At 38.3% G+C, this 22,569-nt stretch overlaps 1 protein-coding gene across 5 annotated transcripts in view; it reads right to left on the bottom strand.

Annotated features, from left to right (window-relative positions):
• The window catches only part of RIMBP2 (RIMS binding protein 2), a 115,446-nt gene that overhangs the window by 19,371 nt on the left and 73,506 nt on the right, over positions 1 to 22,569 (bottom strand). For 3 of the 5 annotated variants that reach the window (XM_074887239.1, XM_074887240.1, XM_074887241.1), the window contains exons 6-13: positions 21,853 to 22,004; positions 18,681 to 18,757; positions 17,625 to 17,734; positions 16,403 to 17,212; positions 12,318 to 12,469; positions 11,469 to 11,936; positions 9,211 to 9,360; positions 5,033 to 5,191 (exon numbers count right to left, since the gene is read on the bottom strand). In XM_074887239.1, coding sequence (XP_074743340.1) covers positions 5,033 to 5,191; positions 9,211 to 9,360; positions 11,469 to 11,936; positions 12,318 to 12,469; positions 16,403 to 17,212; positions 17,625 to 17,734; positions 18,681 to 18,757; positions 21,853 to 22,004 — 2,078 coding nt within the window. Of the gene's footprint in view, positions 1 to 1,285; positions 2,018 to 5,032; positions 5,192 to 9,210; positions 9,361 to 11,468; positions 11,937 to 12,317; positions 12,470 to 16,402; positions 17,213 to 17,624; positions 17,735 to 18,680; positions 18,758 to 21,852; positions 22,005 to 22,569 lie in introns of all 5 variants that reach the window. The other 2 variants (XM_074887242.1, XM_074887243.1) reach the window with 1 other exon arrangement.

The following is a 22,569-nucleotide window of genomic DNA, read 5'->3' as shown; positions in this document are numbered from 1 at the left end:
TGTGAACAAGTGTACGTCCTTCTGTCTTTGAGCACGCTGCTTTCTATAAGTGGCGTTCGGTTGTTAAAGCCTTCTAAAGGTCATTGAAACATGTAGAAGGAAATGTAGACACACTTCGTCTCACATCACAGCTGTCTCTTTCTGTTCACTACCCTTGCAGAAAATGTTGCTATTTTAATAACTAAATGGTACTATTTTAAAGCTCTCCAGAGTTTATCATACAGTCATTGAGGTCAATACAGCTTGGGCACCAATTTTAATGGAACAAATTTTTAAGGATCATTTCAGCATAAACTGCTAGGCTAGAAGAGCAGGCAGCAGATTTCTACTCTTACATGAAACGCATTACACCTGAGGTTTCCACTCTGGACTGTTGTAGACTGAGAGGGTAAAGAATTTGCTTTGGCCTTTAGGGAGCAGGGAAGCCTACGGATGCATCTATCAAAGCGTGGAGACTCTGCTATAGGTTGATGGACAGAAATGCAAATAGGCAAGATCACGCGCAGAGGCATCCTTGAAAGTTATGGAATGGCCCTGGCCTCTCCCTTTGGAAGAAGCTGTTTGCCTGCATTCTCATGCAGAGATGCAGTCTGCAACTTCAAAGGCAAGAAGAGATGGTCTAAAAAGGAAGGCAAAGTAGTGACAGTGCAGAGATAAGGTAGAAAATGGAAATATGATGAAACCTGTGACTCCATAAATGCGGGTCACTGTCATACTGAGGGAGAATCTTGATTCTTGTCCGGAGATGTTTAATGATAAAGAGCATATCCTGAAAATTCTGGAAATGAGGTGAATAAAAACAACATGATGAAATGAATTCCTTGACATTAAAAAAAAAAAAAATTACTCATGAAATATTTTTCCAGTTAAAATGCAGCTTTTTTTTTTTTTTTTTTAAAAGCAACATTTAGATGGGCAAAATAAAGAAAAACAATCTTTTGGAAAAATTATAGTTCAGCTAACCCTTAATTAAAATTTAGATTCAGTTGTCCTTTAATAAAAGCAGCCATTATTGTAATTTGTTCTGTGGGAAAATCATTGTAAAGCAAATTAAACTGATTTCAGCATGACACAAGAAAGGACTGTAAACGAAAATGCAGAATAATAAACAAAAATGAATGGGGAGGGGAAAAAAAAAAAAAGAGAGAAAAATGTAGCAGATAGGTCCAAAGGATGGACTCTAAAAATTAATTCAGAAAAAGAAAAGAAAAGAAAAAAAGAACAAAAGAAAGAAAACAGACTGATTCGGCAAGCAGATGTTAGAAGGAAGATTTATTTCACACACCAGAGAGTCTTCTGCATCTCTGTGGGATGGCTTTGCAAGTAGACCAGCTGCCCTAGAGTCAGCCATTTTTAAGTCAGTCTTCCAGCCTCCCTGAACATCTTCATTAGACAAATTATCTGTTCTATTACATTTCTGAGTCTCATACTTTTTCTCGTAACTGGGCTTGACCTGTTCACTCCTGGGCTCTACAAAGGAAGGACCCAGATCACCAAAATCTTCTTCAATGCTGGTTTGTCTGGTTAAAGTTTTCCTGCGAGCAAGCAATGGCCTCATGCTTTTCCTGCAGGAACAGTTAGCAGTCTCTGCGCAACAGCTAGACGCAACGTTGGCAGAAACTGAATCGCAAGTATATCTGAAATTAAAACGAGATTCTTCTTCTTCACTTCCACAGTCTAGTCCACTGTCTGGGCTTCTCGATAAGGATCGGCTATATTTACATCCTTTGTCGTCTGCAGCAACATCCTCCATGCCTGAAATTCTGTGCTTGGCTGGGTACCAGAAGTTGTGCTGCTGGTCTTGATTGTAGGGCCTAGGTGGTCTAGAGTCTCTAGCTATTGTGGGATTCTTTTTATAGGGCATACCTAAACCCTGCTTGTACAGCAGTTCAGAGTATTCACCATCCTCTTCAGCTACTTCTGGAATACTGAAAAGCTTTTTACTGTGATGTATCTGCTGTGAAAAGTCAGGCTGTTCCAAAAAAGTGGCTTCAGTGGTCTTATTCTTATCGCACTCCTTAAGATTATGTAATGTTAAAAACCAGACAGGGAACAAATAGTGTGTGACAAAAATAAAATGGGAGGGAAAAGGGAGAAGAAAAGAAAAATAAAGACAGAATTAGTTTTAGAGCAATGGCAAACATAAGACATGCAGCTTATTTAGTGAAACGGATGTCATGCTTTGAATGAAAATTCGTGAAAAATAAAGACATGATTAAGAAGTTGCTGGGTGTCAGATGACAACATGAGAGGTCAGTACAAACAACTGAGTGATGTTCTTAACAAGAATAAACCCATGCATTTAAAACAAAGCAACAGAAGCTGCATACAGGTTCCAGCATGGTGAATGAGAATGGCATTAAAACACAGCACTAATGCTTAGTATGTTCCTTGCCCCATGCCAAATTGCTATTTCATTTTTGTTTGTAACCAGAACCCATATCTGAGAATGAAAATTCTGTTCTAGCAAGCCTTCTTGCTTTTCAACTGTTAAAGCATCCTATATGAGTAGCAAATACTCCTAAATCTTCTGCCAGGGGAGAGCTATTCTGCAGATATCATTAAAGGAGTTCTAGTTTTCTTTGTAAAATTGTAAAAAAACTGAACCATTTTTAAAGCTCGGCTTCCACAGAAAGAACCCTGAGAAGCAGGCTGCTCTCTGATGTCACTTGGTTTGCTCTGTCATCAAATCTCTCATCATAATCTCGTACCTGCTTGATAAAATCAATATTTGAAAATCAGCCTATTAGCAGAAATAAGTGAAAGTCTGTTTATACCAGAAGTAGGTAAAAGCTATCCCAGACTGGATAAAATAATGCTGAACATGAGTGATACATTTTGAAATTTTTCTATTGTGTTTACACAAAACATAGGTTGGCGTGACAGAAGAAACCTATGCAGTATCTTTGCTGGACTCTGAGAAGACAAGAGAATAATGATGCAGGAGGTGTTGGCTTTGACTGGCATGGTTTATAAATTCCACACCATGGAGATCACCTCTCCTCGCACTTTACTCAATGCCCAGATCAGGTAGGTCTCTGGACACAACAGCACCCATAAATAATGACAGGATCATCCTGGAGAATTCAGCAAAAGTGCTCTCTCTGAGCATGCTAAACTTAACTGGGTTCTGGATGTCTTCCCCTTTCAGGCATTAGGAACTTTCTAAGTTACTTTATGACTACAGTTGTTTCACCTATTTTCATTCATTTTTAAGATGTGTATCACGCTTGTGAGACTTTTGAGACAAACTGCCATAAAAATGGAAAAAAGTACATAAATATGAACAAGGATAGTTTTGTGATTGGAGTTCAAATATCTCACATTTTAGAATGTTCAGATCAGGTAAGTGAGTTGAATCTTCCCTGGATCAGCCATATCAGCCTTTGTTTTAGGGAACCACTGGAGGGAATAATAATCTCCCAATAAAGCAAATATATCTCTGCATGCAAAATGTTTTCTCGTTACTTGGGGGCATCTATTAACTTGGGAGAGAATACTCAATTACAGCTCCAAGGGCATGGCTGGCATACTTTCAGATGCAAGAGGAACAGGAATCTGATTACATTATGGAAAATTCAGTAAATAATATTTTTCATTTTTTAGTTAATTACTGATGTTGCAAAGTGAAATTGGATCTAGTGAAAGACAGGGAAACTATTGAGCACAATCTGACCTGCATTTTATATCAGAAAACTTATCAGCATGGTGGGCCATATTCTCCAAATGAGACTCAGACATCCATGAGTCCTTCCCCACGAAGTACTCCTACACTGAATTCCACTTCTGCCGTACCCTTCATATACACTACTACATCAAGAGAAGTATGCCTGCAGACTTTAACAGATCTAAAATGATCTACTACACCAGTTAAGGGTCTGGACTTTTCTTTTTAAATATCAACACTGGCAATACTAGTTTAAATCAAGAAGTAAAGATACTTTCTGATGCATAAAGAACAAGAACAGTCTAGGGATAATTCACTTTATCCCAGAGGAAAGGGACAGAAGCAGCATGCAGAAGCATTTCAGTTTCAACATTTATGTTAGCAGAATAATAGAAACACTGATTATGTTTTGTTTTGAAAAAGTACCTGTCTATTCCAGATAGTATCAGACTAAAAGGACTGGATTTATAATACATGAAAGCAGTTACAAGAATGGTCAAAATTCTTGTATGCATGAGAAAATAGTATTGTTTTGAGTTAAATAACAGCATATTGGAAGAAAAATCAACCTGTGGATTTCCCTATCATTCAAGTTATCCAACTTTCTGAGAAAACACAATTTAGCATAACTTCTAGACATATAAAAAGCAAATACAATTTACATGTACAAATATGCTATGGGAAATATATATTCTGTATTGGGTGGGTTCAACATTCTACATATGCTTTAATTGTTATACTAAAGTTGTCTTCCATGATGAATATTCCTGTCCAGTGTTAAAGCAGTATTTCTGATAGGTATTTCCTACTGTCTTCGGTGATTCCATAACAATCAGAGCATGAGGATTTCCAGTAATGCATATATCAAACAAAGCTGACCCAATTCCCTTTCTTATGAGCACACTTTAAAGTCTGTGGAAGAGGAGAGACTAGCACTGTAAACAGGGACAAATTACTCAGACATGAAAAACCCAAGCTGGTTTTTTTTCTGTATGTATGTATGTTTATATAAATCTCCTTGCTCAGAAACAACTCATTGTCTGGGTAGCACATGTAGTATATTGTTGTATAGACATGGGAAAGGTCCCCAGATACAGAACAGAAATTGCAACTTCAACAATTACATATAGGAAAATAGTCAGTTAGTTAAAAGATTAGCTATCAAATAATGCAAAAAAAAAAAAAAAGGTAATAAATGTATTAAAGTGGCCTTGACATCATAAACAATGTTCACCTCAGTTCTAGGTCTATACAACAGTGTGAGTTTTAATGGTCTGCAAAATCCATAATTGACTAAAAGAAATGCTTTGAAGAAAGAATCAAAATATGGAGGTCCTCCTAAGGTTTCTTTGCAGTCACACTTACCTTAAGTGCATTGTGTGAAGTCACACTGACTCGTCGCCTTCCTCCATCCTCCAGCTGCATCTCGGAGTACAGCTCTTCCTCATCTTCTTCCATAATATCAGACAAGTCAGAACCTCTGCTGCTCTCTGTGTGGTACTCTTCACCATGGCAATAGTGAGGCTAATTGACAGGGTGAGAGAGAAGAATCTTTACTGACTGTAAAGCTGAAAATCCTTGTATAACACCAATGAGGACTAGAGCATTTCCTAGGTTTGGATGTCACACTAATAACCACATAAAAATTACATCATGCGGCTTGCTGCTCTCTTCTAGTGCAGAGATCATGTATACATTTTTTTTTGTCCATTTATGCTCCCAAGTCAAGAAATCCAATCTTAATTCCACAGATGATACAAAAAAGGATGTCTGCATTCACAGCACCAAATCTAGTTTGAGTCTTGATTAAATTCCCTTGATTTAAAAAGGTCCTTCATGCATCAGTGGACTTGCTGACCAAATTGTAAAAGCCCTAGGATAATTCACATATCATCTGTTCTTCACAGCTGTTTGTTACATCACATTGTAATTTAAAAGTGATCAGCATTTAATTCTTGCAGGATGTTACCATTGTTGTATGATATAGCTAGCTGATGGAATTTGAAGCTTTCATTCTCTTAAACATTGCAGGAAGAGACTGGCTAAAACCTAATTGTCTTTTAAAATGAGTCCAAATATTTCAGGTTCCTTTAAGTTTCCAATTAGTTGGAAGATAAGGAGGAAAAAGTATGTCCTACTGAATTGCTAATGTTAAATAGGAGCGGCCTCTGTTAGACATTACATCTAACAAATCAGATCATAAATAAAACTTACTGTATTTCCAAGGACAAATCTTCAAATGGAGTCATCTGACTGTCAGATTGCAGCAGAATATTTGAAGAATCACATATTCTAGAGGTACTAGAATGCTAGAAATTACTGCATTCCTTACCCCAGCAATACTAAGGAAGAAATAATTTCTGTGGCACCAAATCAATTCCCACAGATGTAACACATTGATATCAGTCAATCCCAGCAATGAGAAGAAAATGCCTACAATAAGCAATTTCTCCAAAGTGAAGATAGATTTGCCCTCAAAATACAAGATAAAATTTCTCCTCTTTTAACTCTTTGTTCTGAGGCTAAAAAGATTGTAGGGTGAAGCTTTTAGTAGTGATTCTTGGTGCCAAGCCCATAAATGTTTTCAGATCCTTCAGACATATTACATTAGGATCATCTTAGAAAAAAAGCCAGTGCAGTTTCCCAATGTTTTTGGTTTCTTTTTGAAGTTAAAAGATCAGACTATATTCTAATGCTTCACTCTTCACATCTAAACTTTGTAGCTCTTATACTAAATTTTATTATTTCATCAGTTCCATTCCAGCACAATCTTGGTCCTGTTTTTCATAGAAAAATCACTCCTGCACTCCTCTTCCAGATGTATTCAAATAGACCCGGGGGTTACACTGACACAGTACTACTTGGCCAGCTGAGTGCACAATGCCTGTAGATTATCAAAGGCCAATGCTGCTGGAATAAAGCCCTCATTGTTTGGGCAATCAGAGTACAGAGACCTAGCAAACTCTCTCCAAGGTTTATCCATTGTGGTTCTAACATGAGGAATGACTTGCCAAACAGCCATTCAATTATCTAATTAAATCTAATTCAAGCACTACATTAAGTGAGGTATAAAATGTAACTAGGAGATATTATATAAGTGATAATTACACAATTCTGCTTGCAATCAATTAACTCTGTATGTAATAGGGCATGCATACTCTACGTTCAATAACTGGGTGCATTACACATGCAGATTTCCAGTGAAACCTCTATGGCCATATATTCCATGTACTTGTGATTACTATTTCACATATTTTCTAGCACTGCCCTTCCTGCAAATGTCCCAAGCTGTCTCTGAATTTCACGTCTATCTCTGATACTTACTTCCCTTGTCCTTATTATCTATTTACAGAGCAAATCAACAGCTTGAAGAAAACAGTATCTTCATACATTTTTGTGACAAAAGAAAGAATCATTATTCGCATTTTAGTCTGGGTTGACAGGGTCACTGACCCAGACCCTCAGAGGTACTGAGATATTTAGATGCATAAATACTTGTGAGGATCTGGGCAAGAAAGACTAACTTAAGTCTAAGTTCACAAAGAAAGTCTGTGAGAGACTGATATTGCACCACTGTTTCAGAATTGTGATCCATGCCACCCTTCCCTGTGGGGCATTTTAAAATGGAGAGTTTAAAATCAATATATCTTCCTACAAAATACAAGGCGACAGACATGAAGGATTTCCATTAGTAGCCATATCTAATGCTGATAAGAAGCTTGATGAAAAAACTTTAATGTTACTTGAATTTGCTTGCAGTTTTTTTACTCTCATCTATGGAGTAAGGCAAGTCAACTGATAGAAAGCCAAAGACCTTTGATAGGGAATCACCATACAGAACAGCAGTTGCTTCTGGAAGACACCAGCAGCACATGAGCATTATAATGAAATTAGCAAACTAATAACTTCTTATGGAGAAAACCACCACAGATGAGGTTTCTCCGATTTTCTCCAATTATTTCTTCACTAACAAACCAAGCGGTTAAAGTGATCATCTTTCATAAACAATGCAAATGAGCAATTAAGCTACAAATAGGTATATCTCTGAAGCTATAAAATAAACATTTAATAATCAATTTACACTTAACACACAGCAGCTGTTTTGACAGACATAATTTAACCGCTATTTCTCAAAGTGCATTTTTTGACATAGTGTTTTAAAACAGTGAGGAATTCTTTCAGCCTTACATGAAAACTAAACTTGAAACCTAGTCAGATCTGAGAATACTTGTAGCTGGAGAGATTTCAAATCTAGCTTTGAGGACGTTCCTAGTAGATAACAGAGCTTAATCTTTTTAGGCTTTAACGAATATAACTTTAAGGGTTCCCAGCCTTCCAATGTTCATATGCAAACCTTCTATTTTGTAGAGCTTGTTAAAGCAAACACACTCCAAGCCTCCCTTTAATAATCTGAGGTAGAAAGTCCACATGGAGCAGCAACTTTGTACTCACATGGTAGATACCCTCAAGTTTATTTACCAAGGTTAAATATGAAGTACTGTTATCAGAAAAATGAAGTTGATCTTGGTTCCTTACAAACACTCTAAATTTTTACACTGACCCTTCTTAATAAAATCACTAGTCCTCTTAGAAAATCTTGGCCTCTTTGTGTCCAGAATAATTTTAATTGTATACGGAGGTACAGATCCATCTTACCCACAAGCACATTTTGTAAGCACAGCATGATCGCATATATTCTAAAAATGGGAACTGCTGCATGTGAAGATGAAACCAAGTCAAATCCTGAAGCCATATATTTAGAACGCTGGAAATTTGGAGCGATGTTTATACAAATGCTTGAACGTCTGTAATAAATGGAACCAAAATTCCAGAAAGTTTCAGAAGTGGTACAAGAAGGAATGCCATTGCTTGGACCCTTCAACACGGGAGGTCAGATGTTTGGCTAACAAGATTATTTGACCATGCTAAGACATAACTAAAAATCTTTTTGCTAGAATTTACATCTCTCTTGAAAGTAATGTAATAAATTACTTTATACTTGTTTTCACTGGGATCAAACTAAAAGCTGCACAGATGTGCAAAATTCTTCTGGCAACATCTTTCTATTCATTACAGCATGCCAAGTATGTATGGTGTTGGTTTTCTGCTAATTAAGATTACAGGTTATGGCTTTTATGGAACACAAAAATCCTTCCCCCTTTCCCTTTTTTTCACAGCACCTTTTCATATGCAGTAGTAACACATCATACAGAAAAAGCCCAGAGCCCAAATATGACATTCCAGTCACATTTTCTATTTCATTTTTTTCAGCTTCAGGTTTTTCAGTTTCCAGTGCTTAAGACTGTTGCATGGGATAACAATCTATATATAGATGCATGGTGTCAAGCATTCAGTTCCCATTAGACAGTGTTATGCTCCAGTAACAGGACATTTATTTACCTCCCCACAATTTAGCTGCTTGTCTGTGTAGCTTACCAACGTGGCTACAATAATCAGATGGTGACCTGGATAGCGTGCTGAGCTTCATAAAATACTTGTTTCATGTCAGACACCTGACACGATAACAAGACCAGGCTACTTACTTGCTTTCCAAGTTCTGACCCTTTCAGGAAATCATCAACTGAAGCCCCCCTTCTTTTGACATTAGGAGAATCATAGCCGTCTTCCTCATCATCTGAGTTAGCATACTGGGCTGCATTACTCCTTTCGCTAAAAATACTCCTCCTCTCCATCTAGCAAACAACAAAAATGGAAAATTGAAGCAGACTTGTTCCTGCAACCAGTGGAAGAAGTGGCAAAAATAAGACATAAGAACTCAAGAACACAACATTTAAATATACTCATGGTTTAAAGCAATGTTAGCTTACTCTGACTGTAACATTTTAGGAGTTTTCAAGAATTTTTTGCTTGCTGTATTTCTCTCACTCATAAACAGTTATATGCTTTTATGTGACCATCAACTCACCTGCTAGGTTTCTTCTCTGTACCACTTATGTCAAAATTCTCAGTATTCTACAGTCAGAGGCTGCTAATGAAGACAGCACCTAGCGACAAGAGCATTTTTGACCTCAGTACAAAAAAAGCTATAGAATGAGACTTCATGCTCTTCCTCTGCTCTGAGGTGACTCTCACCCTTAGCTACTGATTCCTGCTGCTTACTCTCATGACAAAAACCATCAGCCATCTAACAGGCTGGATGAAGAGCAGGGAGAAGACACAAAGCTTCTTCTGCAGCAGCCTACCGCAAGGGAAGAACTTCTACTCTGGGGACTAAACATGACAAATATCATTGGCAGAATTTGATTTAATTTAGAGTGAATCCATCTGTAAACTTCTGTCCAGATTCCCGAATTAAACATTTCAAGCATCACTAAAAGTAATGTAATTAAACATGGTTGAGAGCATATGTTATGTCAGCAATTTTCAAAACCAGAAAAAGTATTTCAGTTCTCTTTCCTGTATGGTTGTTAAATCAACTCTGACCTCAGAGTGAGAAAGAAACTAATCTGTCTTTTCTCCCTCTATTAAATTTATTCCAGTTTGCTTTGTTTATAAACAGAAGGAAGAAATATACACATCATATATATGTATTTAGCAGACCTTATTGATCCAGAATTATTCAGCTTTCCAAAAGCTGTATCATCCCCCACTGGCTCAATTCTGTCCCCGAAGAGGGACAGTCAGTAAGTTGGGGCTGTTAAGACATGTGTGAACTGTCAAAATTAATGGAGTTATCTTGGAGATACAATGGGAGACCAAAGACTGGACATAACAACTGATGACTGCCAGCCGAAGGACCAAGAGAATGTACAAAAAAAGTGACACCAGAGCTTGAAACAAGTAACGGACAGTTGTGAACAGCTTGTGATGAGAAAGTAACTACCCAGGGCACTGGGAGTATTTAAATATTGTATGCTCGGGTAGGAAAAACTGGATCATGTTGTCAGGATGCATATGCATCAGCTATGCTGACCCAAGAGCCTCAAATACAGGATTTAAATTAACTAGCAAACGTCTGAGTGACTACAGCAGCCACGGGTCATAATGGTCTCAAAAAGGGAGTCTCCTTTGGGCAGCAGTGCTTCTAGCAGCTACAAAAGGAGCTGTAATGAAAAGCTTTCACACGGCAGCTATGTTGAAGCAGTTGTAAACATCTGTGAAGGTGTAGCACTGTGAAAGAGGCACTGTTGAAGGGCAAATATGTAAAATTGACTGTGAATCCATGACACCATACAAAATAGTGCTTTACATGCATCTGAACAGCTATTTGTTATTTTGAAATAGCAGATGACTTTATAATACAATCATGTCTCTTATCTGACTGCTGGTTAGATTATAGAAATGAGACTTTCCTCATTTTGTAAACTGCCAAAAGGATCAGCTCTCACAGTAAGTCTGCTCAGGACTTCTGTCTATCTGCCTGTTTCCGCACCCATCGTTAAACTGCCCTTTATTGTTTTGGTTTCTTTCAAAGTACTTCAGTACTCGATTGACTTTTCTCACACAGGCACAAGCTTCCCTTTTGACTTCTGCAGGATCCAAGAACAAACTTTGATGATTACTGTTTTTTATTCAGAAGTAAGGCTCTGCATGTTTGGAGACAACATTTCTAGCGATATTATGGGGCTTCTGTGCTGATCAAAGGCTGATCAATGCTCTTTATGGTTACAAGCATGTTTGTGGAAGATGGCACAGAATTTTAGCACAATGCTGCTCCTCAAACTACAGGGTTTTGGAATTAGTTGCTCCTTAAAGCATATGATGAGAAAATTCTTTTATAGAAAGTGCCACAGTGAATAAAGCCAGCCCAAAAAAGCCTTAAGAAAAAGTTTGCCTTTACCCTATTGCTTTCTGCAACTCGTTGTGCAGCTTCTCTTGCCATGGCTTTTGCGACAGTATTTGGGACAGGTGTGCCTTGAGGTTGAGGGAGTATTCGGTTAGGCGATGGAGATCTCCTCCCCTGAAGCGGGCTGTAAAAGTTAGGAGCAGGTGGCTCAAGCATGTGTCCATGAACAGGGGATGCCGAACGAGTCTGCTCCCATGACTCATCCATTTTTAAATGTGGACCTAAATGTTCTTCTTTGGTTTCTGGGGCTCCGGCACTTGCTAATGGCTTAGATTTGGGAGCAGTTCTGGGGTGAGGGGTTGGAGGCACCAGTAGGTCAGATGGAATGGCAGCAACAGAAGAGTCCACTGATTCCCCTTGTGCAGAGAGTGTTCGAACAGTAACTTCCTTTGCTTCCAAACTCCTTAGTCTCATTAGTTCCACCAATGTGTTCTCTGCTGTTGGAAAGATCACCTCCGCCACCTGAGTACACAAACAAGCAACTTACTAGCATGAAGGCATCTGTTTCCCTCCCCTCAACCCCACTACAGTACAACCTTCAACGTCTTAACATGGAGTGAACTACTGCCAACACAGAGTGGGCTGCAAGAGCCCTCATCAGGGCTCCACACCAGTTAGCACCAGTTGTCTTTAATCTTTTCAACCCATTTGTCCAAAAGCTTAAGTGCTTATAGAAAGGAAGCTAATGAGCAAGTTATGCACAAACAAAATAGTAGGTTCTACTGAAAGCTGAGAAAGCCCTGCACACATTCAAGCGCTGTCACATGTTTATTGTTGCCTTTACCTGTCAGTTGAAATTCACCTAACGTAGACGGTCACTGTAACGCTGGAAGGAGAACTCACCCGTTGACCTTTCGCATAAACACCATAGCCTGTGACATTGGCGCCATGGGAGGTCCCTGTTGCTGTCAGAGTTGGTGGCTTCCAGGACACCTGTATGGTTGCTGGGGTGGACCCAGCCCGTACAGTAACATCTTGAGGTGGAGCTGGAGGACCTAAGAAAGACAAGACTGGTCACTGTTGAGCCTTAGATCAGAAGTATGTATGTCAGCTGATATACCTGCAAGTTGGAACTACAGATCTCAAAGCACCTTTTTTTTTTTTTTTCTTTTTTAAGATGACAAAATATCCTTATTGCAGTTATTATATAAAAACAGAAGCACAGGCTCAGCAGGTCATGGAGCCAGACACTGACCTGCAGCTTACAGCCAGTAACTAAGCTGTATTTCTTTGCGAGATGGTCTGTACTTGAAATTTGCTCTGGACCTATTTTTATCCCTGCAGGCTGCATAACTGCTACTTACTCTGAATACAGAAGATCTTAACAGAAAAATGCAGGGAGAAAAAGGCCCAGGAGTGGCACTGTTAGTGGAGAACTGCTGCAGGTGACAGCATGTAACTTTTTGGTATATATGTCTGCACCGAATAAACACTATGTACTCAGAAATCACTTTCAAATTCTGCCTCTCTAGACCATCAGTGGCTCCAAGTAAAGATTTATGAGCCAGAAGCACATTGACACTAAGGTGTAATGTGGACTGCAAGCCAAAACTTTAACCTTTTCAACCAGCAGCATGCTGCTTTGAAGGATAACTGGACTCAAAGTCTTTTCTCTGCACTGAAGGAAAATATACACCTACTAAGCTTTCAAGGCATTTACAGTATGTTAGTGTAATAGCACACTAAACACACCTTAATTAAAAGACGTTATTACCCTAATATAAGTTGCTCTTCTTTGGACAGAAAGTCAAAGTAAAAATATCGTAGAGATTATTAGTTCATGAATATTTCAGGCATCTTGTTGTGTTAATTTAACAGTCAAACCCTGATGAGTGTTTCATGCTAAAACATTTCAGAAGCAGGGTTCAGCTGCAGCCATCTCTGTGTAATAGCCTGGTGAATACAAACTTGGTTGCTGTGAGTTTGCTTTTGCCGGTGAACTAACCAATTTCTGTTCATCTACCAAAAAAGCTACAAATATTTTAACTGTGTGTATTCATTGCTACTGAACAGATCATGATACAAGTGTAAACATCACACAAGCCTCAGCTTCCAGATATGTTGTTAAACCATCAGTGCATTTCAGTAGTTTGCTGTCACTGAATTTCATCCTCTAGTGGGCATGGAAATAAAATTACGGTCACGTTCAGGACACTACAGGCACAACATGAAATTTTTGCCTATACTATCTCTTGGATCTATAACGTATTTTTAACTTGCAAGGCCAAAGTATGCAAACTGACCTAATACTGTTCTTGGCCAAGCCGTAGATTTTGATTTAGGACTGAATTACAGCCTCCCTGACCATCCTATTTTATTGACAGTCAGCACTCCCAATCAAGCAAAGCTCCTCAGCTTACAAGAAAGAATGCATCTGATCTAGTCCAGTACCTTGTCAATGACAACGACATTAATCTGCTCCTGCAGGAGAAGTCACCTTCCTTCCATTCTCCCCAAACCAAACAATCCCCAGGGAGTCTATCTCAACCTTCACAGTCTGTAGCAGAGATAGGTTTAATAAACTGTAATGCCCAAGGCTTAGTATGGTTTCTATTCTCCCCCACCATTAAATGGAAAATTACTCTTGATGACTTTTGATGGTCTTGGTCATCAACATAAATCTTTGTTTCAGAATTCTGCTACAGTTTGGTCTTCATTAATTTATTACCTAAATTAGCTGAAATCCCCTAACAGTCCCATTGGTCCCGATCCTCTCAATACTTACGTCTGTTTTTAGATCTGAGCACCCAAAAGAGAACTATTTCAACTTAAGTAATTCTAATGCTTTCATGAATCTAGAAGAGGAGTTCAGCTACTCAGCCACTAAAGAGCTGTCACTCAGCTTTGGCCTGATAGGAAGCAATGTGTTTTCAAGTATAAATCATGCAAAAGATGATATATCTATGCAAAGAGAAAAATGAAAAGATGACCTCTAATTGTCCTGTACTTTTCATGCAACTGCTCTCTCTAGCTTTGAAATGTGAGCATTTATCTCAAGTTCATTTTTGCTTAATGTATTCCTAAAAAACCCCTGAGATTGATACAGTGTGAAAATTTTAAAATATTCACTCCCTTTTTGGTATTTAGTGGCTGGTGGTATCCCTTTCTATAAGGATATCACTGAACTCACGGCTGAAGAGCAGAGCTTCTCAGCTTCAAATAAGGCAAGAACATGTATTCATTTGTAAACATTTCTGAAGCCCTTAGAAAAATGTCAGCACAAACGTTAGGAGCTGCCTGTGGCCAGTTATGTTGCAGCTCATGCTGCACCGTCTGCTAAACCCGACATTTACCACAACTAGAGGTTTATGTGACATCACTCACCCCCATGCCTCTTCTACAGAAGCACAATAACAAAAGATTCCCTTCACACAGAATATCTGTACTGCTCTCTCAGCATACTCCAAAATAATCTTTGAAACATGCCCCTTACAATGTAGATCAACTGAAGATATTTAAGGTGGAAAAATAATCCAGAGTCTGAGAGAAAAAACAGTATTAGTCACATTAAAGGCACTTTCTCTACTTTTTTTCTTTTAAGTTCTTTCTTTTAACTGTAGTTTGGAAGAAGAGAGATGTGATTACTCAGAGCCAGTAATATTTGCAAGACAAAAACATGACACACTATGATGGTAACTCTCATTGCTGACTCTGATTTCATGAGCATCCTTTTTCCTTTGTTTCAATGACTTTCGAAATACAAGCATCAGCCTCTAATCACTTCAAGAGTTGCTATTTTATTTTGCTATGTAACAGTGAAAAGTTGACGTGCTTTTGTAAAAATGCTGTCTGTGAAATGAAGTGGTGGGGAAGATTCGGGGATCTCTGGATCTAAAAGCAGAGGCTTTGCTGCATTTTAGCTCCTCAGCAGAGAACAGCTCATTTATTGCTTTAGCATACTTCAGCAACTAGAGGGAGATACAGCATGTTAAGTGTCAGGCCTGAAAAAAACCTCATTCAAAAGGCCTTTCCCAAATAACAAAGAAGTCAGCATATCTGATAAATTCAAGCCACCATCTAGGCAGTATCTCCCGACTCCCACAGACCACTTAACTCACTGAAATGATTTAAGACAAAAGAACAAATGCCTGAGCTAAGGACATTTTTACTGAAGCTATAAATCAACAGCAGTAGACATACAAGCTTAACTCCCTCGCTACTCAACCAGCATTACTGTCCTGCATGTCTCCTTATATGTAAGTCACGCAAGCCAAGGAAGAGAGCAGAACTAATTCCTGCCCCTTTGCTAGAATCAAATCCCAGCAGGGAGTCAATTAAGCCATACCACAGTACACGCTATTGAAATTTCACTCGCCAGGAATCACTTGTACTTGACTGTCCCTGCTTCAGAGGCATTCAGGGCTCTGAAAGTCTGAGTATATAAAGAGTCTTCTACTTGTCCTTGATTAGATGACCTAAATGCATTTACATCCTCTAAATGACTGTGTGGTCCTCTAAGATGTCTGTGTTGTTTTTCATTACAGAAAAGGGCTGGATCATCTGTGTAAAAAGTGCTTTAAGACACATAAATAACATACAAATAACATGTCAGAAGTAATAATTGTTTTTTTCCCAGTGTTGTTCACCCCAATGAAAACAAATTATTGTGAGAAATACTATAACCAGACAAATTAAATACGAATGGAGATTAATCTGATAAAACACTTAGTGTGTGATCTGTGATCATGATAAGCATGGCTTTCCCTAGTTTATCTCCCAGAAATGCTTCAGGCCTTACCCAGGAACAAAGAAGAGAATCACACGGGACAAGAATTAATTTTAGATACAAAAAAGCAATCTAATAATCTCCAATCTGCTCACGAAAGTGACAGGGATTACAGCATAAAGCTAAAGGTCAGATTAATTTGTCTAGTATTTTCAGAGAAACTTAACTGGAGATTTTTGGGGTAGGGAGAAAAATATCAAACCTGCTGGCAACGTAGAAAATTCCACAAAGGCTTCTTTTTTTTCTCGTTGTTCCAGGGGAAGCTGCCAGGGCATCTGATGGGGCTTTGCCATGACCTTCACCTTGTAGGCCATATTGGGCTTCAAATTAAAAAAATGGTACTTGTAGCTAGCAGCCTTGACAATGTCAAATTCTTCTTCATTAAGAAAGATCACATGACTGTAATTACTATTTGTAGGCAGCCAGGACAGCTCAGCAGAAATCTGGGTTATATTGTCCACTTTAAGATTAGAGGGGGCTACTATGACATCCTTCCCAACTAACAAAGTGCACTGCAGTTCATCTGAGTTACCCTTGTTTGTAATGCTCTGAACTGATATTCGGTATGTACAAGTAGAAATGTTAAGCTTTTCTATAAGAGCTTTCGTTCTGCTTCCCAAGGCTATGTTCATCCGTACTTCTTTGTCAACCAGAACATTGTAGCTGCTAATGGTTCCCCATCCGGGTGGCACTACCGGTGGCTCCCAGCCCACAATGACACTTTTGGCTAGTTGTTTTATAAGGGTGATTTTTCTAGGATAAGGCACAATGTCTTCTCCAATTTCATCAATGTTCACATCCAGAGTCCCTGCGCCATTGCTGATTACACTAGAGTCTATGTGACTTGGTGGACTTATCTCCAAGAGATCTCCTTCCAAAGTAGGACCCGAATGGTTGATAAAATTCTGATCTTGTTCAGTGCTTAATGTGCTTGATAACCGGGTCTCATTGTCTTGAACAAAATCCACAAAATTTGAAGGGACTAGTCCTCTTTGTCCATCTAGAAGTTCCCCTGGTGAGAAAGAACAATGCCATTAAAATCCTTGAAGGAGCATACCTCTTGCATGTCAATGCAAGTGGACAAGATAAGGAAGATATAAGTGAAAACTATACATGAACAACATTCACAGTTTGAGAATGTAAAGGCTCAGTGAGGCAAAACCCAGAACTGACAGTAAGCTTTCTTGTCAACTTAAATCTTGCCAGTAGGAAAAGCTGACAGTATAAAATATATTATAATTAGCTTTGCCTGCAAGGAGTGGCTTTGCTGGTGCAGAAACTCTGTTAATTAACACAATGATGATAGGGGTAATTTTAGCAACTGATTTAGTAGTAGATGAAGGAAAGAACTGGGGGCATGTCTGACAGATGAATTGATTTGAATCTGCTTGAATTAGCATGAACTCACAGATTTAAAATAATACCTTCATAAAAGCCATCTTCATCCATGTCTCCATAAACATACAGGTACTTTCCTGCCGTGAGAGGGAGCTCTGCTTCTGGATTTTCATTTGGTCCATCAAAAGGGTTGTAACTGCAAGGAAGCACAGATGGGAAATGTGTGTGTTCACCTACAAGCCCCACAGAACTGAATACTAATCAGAAAAAGGTGTACAGTTCTAGAGCTGCACAGGAAGGTAATTCCTCAGTTCAATCTTTTTGCTTCCCTTCAGAAACATATTTAGAATGGAGTCTAGGTCAGTTTGTCACTGTGAACGGTAACTGTATCACCAACAGGCTGCCATGAAATGAAACCTATTCATTTAAGTGCTATCCACTTTAAACTATGTCCTTTTCTGTAGAATTTACTTATACATTTCTCACTTAGGTCTCTTTGAATACACTGGTGACATCTTTATTTTTTAAGTGAATTAAAGCAAACTCACTCGTGGGGGTGTTTTCCATTCCCCACATTCTGTTTTATTTGCATGGCAATCTTTTACACAAGTTTATTAACTTCAACAGAGAGAAGTTAAATAAAGACAAAGTCAATAAGTTACAGCTAAAACAAGCTACTCACAGACAAAAACTTCTTATAAAGTATTTAAATCCATATCCATCCTGAAATAAATTGTTCATCACAGAAATTTTTATTGTGACAATACTTTATATCTGAAAATTTAATGTGCAAAACAAAGATGTGAAGAACTTTTAAATCTTTCTTGCATTGATGACAAAGAAATTTATCAGAACAGATTGAGATATCCTCTATAAAGTAGGAGGTACACATTCTCATCTCATTTAGACATTGAAGGCTAGAAATACAGCAGTGGGTAAAAGAGCCATGCCATGTTAAATTTTGTCTGACATTTACAGCACATGGAAATGGCACTATTTTGCATCCAGTGCAAACAGGAAAGGCGTCTGCTATCCATAACATTGGTTCCAGGTAATAAGTCAGTGCATGAACAGAAGTGAAACAGCACTAAATGTTAAATATTACAAACATGTATTATATATGTAATGAGCTCATTTTTTACCTATAACGGGCAATGCAAAGATGGACTTTCCCAGAATATCTCTGCTTTGAGGTATTGGAATTCTGATCATTATCCATCTGTAGAGAAAAACAAAAAGACAATGTGATTTCAAAAAGATGCATACACTGTTTTCATGTCAGGTGATATGTATCAGACAGTGAACACACAACATTTAAAAAAAAAATAATTCTAACATGGAACAGAACTGGTTAATTTTACTTAGAGGGCTTAGGCCAAAAGGAACTGGAATTCAGATTCTATTAGGGCAAAGAAATTGAGCTAATTCCTTGACATCTAGCTAGAGATACAGATCACCTGCCTGAGACTGGCTGTTGGTTTTCCTCAAAAGCTTGCAAAACTGACAAAGCACCAGTCGACTGGTGCTTTTTCATTTGGTCAGTGGAGATGGCTGAAGGAGAGGGGATATTTACCACAGCACCCCCTTTCATGCTGATGACTGAAGAAATAGGCATGACTTAACCATACCTGTCTCACTGACCACCTCACCCCCCTGGTTAAGCTTTTACTAAAGTCTTCATTAAAGTCTAGTAAACTTGGTTACTCCAAGATGACCTGTTGTAAGTGATATGCCTAGTGTTTCTGGGCATAGTACAGCTATATGATCACACAGACAACCTAAGGTGATACCCTAATATTTTAATCAGAAAACAATAGTAGAAACCTGATACCAGGGACTAAGTACTTAAGGCAAATGCTGAGTTTAGAGCTGGTGCAAGTGTCAGCTTCTAAACACTTGGAAACAGTGAGTATCACATAAAATGTACCCCTTTGCCTATACAGTCTACAGCAGTAGTATCTGTTGAACTCCACCCTTTCCACTAAGTGAAAGAAATAATATATTTCCTCTGAATTTACCATATTTAACGCAATTCTGCAAAGCCACACATTTATTCCATTACAAATCTGGTCAACAAAACCTGGAGATTAAATTGTGGTGCTGAATCAACACAGACTTGAACTATTTTAGCTCTGTGCTAGGTATCTCACTAGTAAAATAGTAATTCTTTCTGTTATGCTTTGAGTCTAGCAGAGTCTTTAAAGTGAGGGATGCACTTCTTTTGTCCACTTACTTTACAGTATGCTGTAAATCCTTTTAGGAAAAATGAAAAACTTTTCACCTGAGCTTGAAAGAACTTTAATTAAGGTAGCAATACTAGATTTAACAGTGGGATCAAATAATATAAGTTGTCCAAAAATTGACTGAAAGTTTACAGTCTGGACAGAGTGAATATTGAACTGCAACATTCAGGCCTAAACTAGTCCCTGCTTGGTTCCAAGTATGGAACAAAATTGCACCCAAAAATATTGAGTCAAGTCACTTCTCCTCTGAATTCCCTCTTAAGAGGTGGGTTAGCTTGTTGGGTTAGCACAACACACACTATTCTGCCAACACTTCACTTCCAGTGAGAAGGACAGTAGTAGTCAGCTAACAGGTATTCTCTCCTGTGTAGCATTTGGGGAAGCAGGTAAATTTTCAAGAGTTATCATCCTGATACCTTTTTATGGTCATGTCACAAAGCTTATAATTAACCCAATAATGCTTATTCTAGAAGACTTTGTTACTAGTAACAATCAGGGAAGTTGCAGATATATTTTTGCAGAGTATAATGTTTTTTAGTTCAGACTTCACAGCATTATGCTCCATTTTTAGATTTTATTCATATACTCCCACCCTGGATCTGGATACCTGTGAAAAAGAATGGAGCTTAATTTCTGTGAGCTTACATAATGTAAGTGTGTATCACATAATTACACTCTGGAAGGCACACAACGAACAATTCTGCAAGAGAGGGCTCGACATTCTCAGTGAGAGATAACTCACAAATAATAGAAAAAGGGAATTAAATTTGACATGCACTTCTGTTCCTTGCTGTTAGTTCTGCTTCCCTAAGTCTTGCTGCTAAGCTGCTTTTTCTGGTTTGACTACTTCGGGCTTCTTTTTCTGTGGCCTCTTCAAAAAGCAATGAATGCTCCCACTTTCCAGTAATGCTGCTACACATAAATATACACATATATTTATTTGTGGATAATCCTTAATATGTCTATGGAATTCCTACTATACAAGAATCTAATATTTTATTGAATATCCTACACCATACTCAGGCTTGTGATCCATTTAAATACATTTTGTTTCTATCAACTTTCACAGGTTCAGTAGCAATGAATATAAAATAGATAGAAAATATGCACACAGTTTCAATTTACTCACTTCTGTAAAGATTAAGAATGGGATTCAGGACTGAGAGTGGTAAAATCTGAAGATCATTTCCTCATGGCTGTTTGCCCATATTAAGCAGCCTTACAGTATTTAGTAGAAAATAATATCCTTCTATAATTTTCCAAAATGTGTCCTATATCTCCTTACATTTAATATTTGTCCTAAATATCAACAACTTGCTATGGCACCTTTGTAAAGCTCTTCTGAGCTTCCCATTGGCTTTCCACTAGAATTCTACTGAAAACCAGAAAACCTTTCTAAGAAAGGAAAAACAGAACCTTTCAAAAGTACAATTGAATGCAAGCTGTGAAGTTGAACGGTGGAAGAGTTCAGTGACAACATCCTGCAACTTCCACTTCCAGGTTACAGGCTCAATATCAGTGTAGGAGAGTGTGCTGGAAACTGCTGATAGCGGGTGGTATCAGCCTAGTTGTAGTGAGAAGATTCACATATCATGAAAATCAGGCAAAGAACAAGTCCTGCAGAATGAGCTACTTCTCTGTCAGAGCATACTTGCCAGGACAGGGAACTTCATGGAATTTCTCTTCCATTTGCCCAGGTTGTATCAAAGCCTCACCTTTTGGCAGATATAATAAACCCGCGTAACGCAGGCACACACCAAAACATACACAGGAAGAAATGCTGACTTACGCTTCTTATGTACAATGCATCATTGAAGGCTGAGGTTTCCACAGAAGCTTGAGGTTCTCACACACCCATTTTTTATGCTGTGTAACTAGGCTATCAGCTGAGACTTCTTTGAAAATATCAGTTAAATTCCCACCAGTCCTGTTCCCAAGTTGTCTCAGAAAATGAGAACATTCATGTCTTGGCTTTTTACAAGCAGGTGGATCAACCCACATTGGTCCCTTGGTGAAGAGAAGTCTTGGCCCCATAACATACATTTTCAATAACAAATTTAAAGAGACTCACGTCTGAATCAAATCTGCATCTTGGGGTACCAGATCTTGACTTGGACAGGAATGTAGGTTTGACAGACAATTGTTCTGGTTTGTCTCCAGATATTTGAAGGGGTCGTATAAATTCTGAAATCACACAACGACTTCCAGAAGGACTTTCATGACCTGGCAGTGAACAAAACACATATAAGTAAGCATTCTCAAGCACAAACAGCGCCAACTAATAGACAGCAGTCAGTTACTTTCTCCTCCTGTTGGAAATCATTCTAGAAAAAGACTAAGGTAGGTAGACTGCAGAGCATAAAAGCAGTTAAGCCTACTAGTTTCCAGCCTTTTGGTAAACTATATAAGTCAACAATATGTAATGGAACATAACATGGAAAGTGAAGGTATTTTAATTCCAAAAAATCAAAGTTAAAGTTTCCCCTAATGAAGAAAGAAGTCCACTTTTGTTCTGAGCACCTTGATATCTTTGGATAACTTTGGAGAAGTTATTTGACATGCTGTTTAATATGCCCAGAACTAAAAAGCTGTTGTTGGAACCCTTCTATTTATTTCAGGGACTCTGTCATATACTGGAAAGTAGAATCAAGTTGTGCATTTATCTTTTAAGAAAGTGACTGAAATGCTAATAGTTTAGTTCGCAGCATAGTCATTTTGAAATGAAGGGAAGTGGTTTGGCTTTTTGCAGGGCAGTAAGTTCCAAGAGCACCTGCTTCATATTTCTTAA

This window comes from Strix uralensis, chromosome 17 (genome assembly GCF_047716275.1).
Source record: "Strix uralensis isolate ZFMK-TIS-50842 chromosome 17, bStrUra1, whole genome shotgun sequence".
Classification (NCBI taxonomy): domain Eukaryota; kingdom Metazoa; phylum Chordata; class Aves; order Strigiformes; family Strigidae; genus Strix; species Strix uralensis.
The sequence above is the reverse complement of the archived record's forward strand: the minus strand, read 5'-3'. Positions and strand labels throughout refer to the sequence as shown.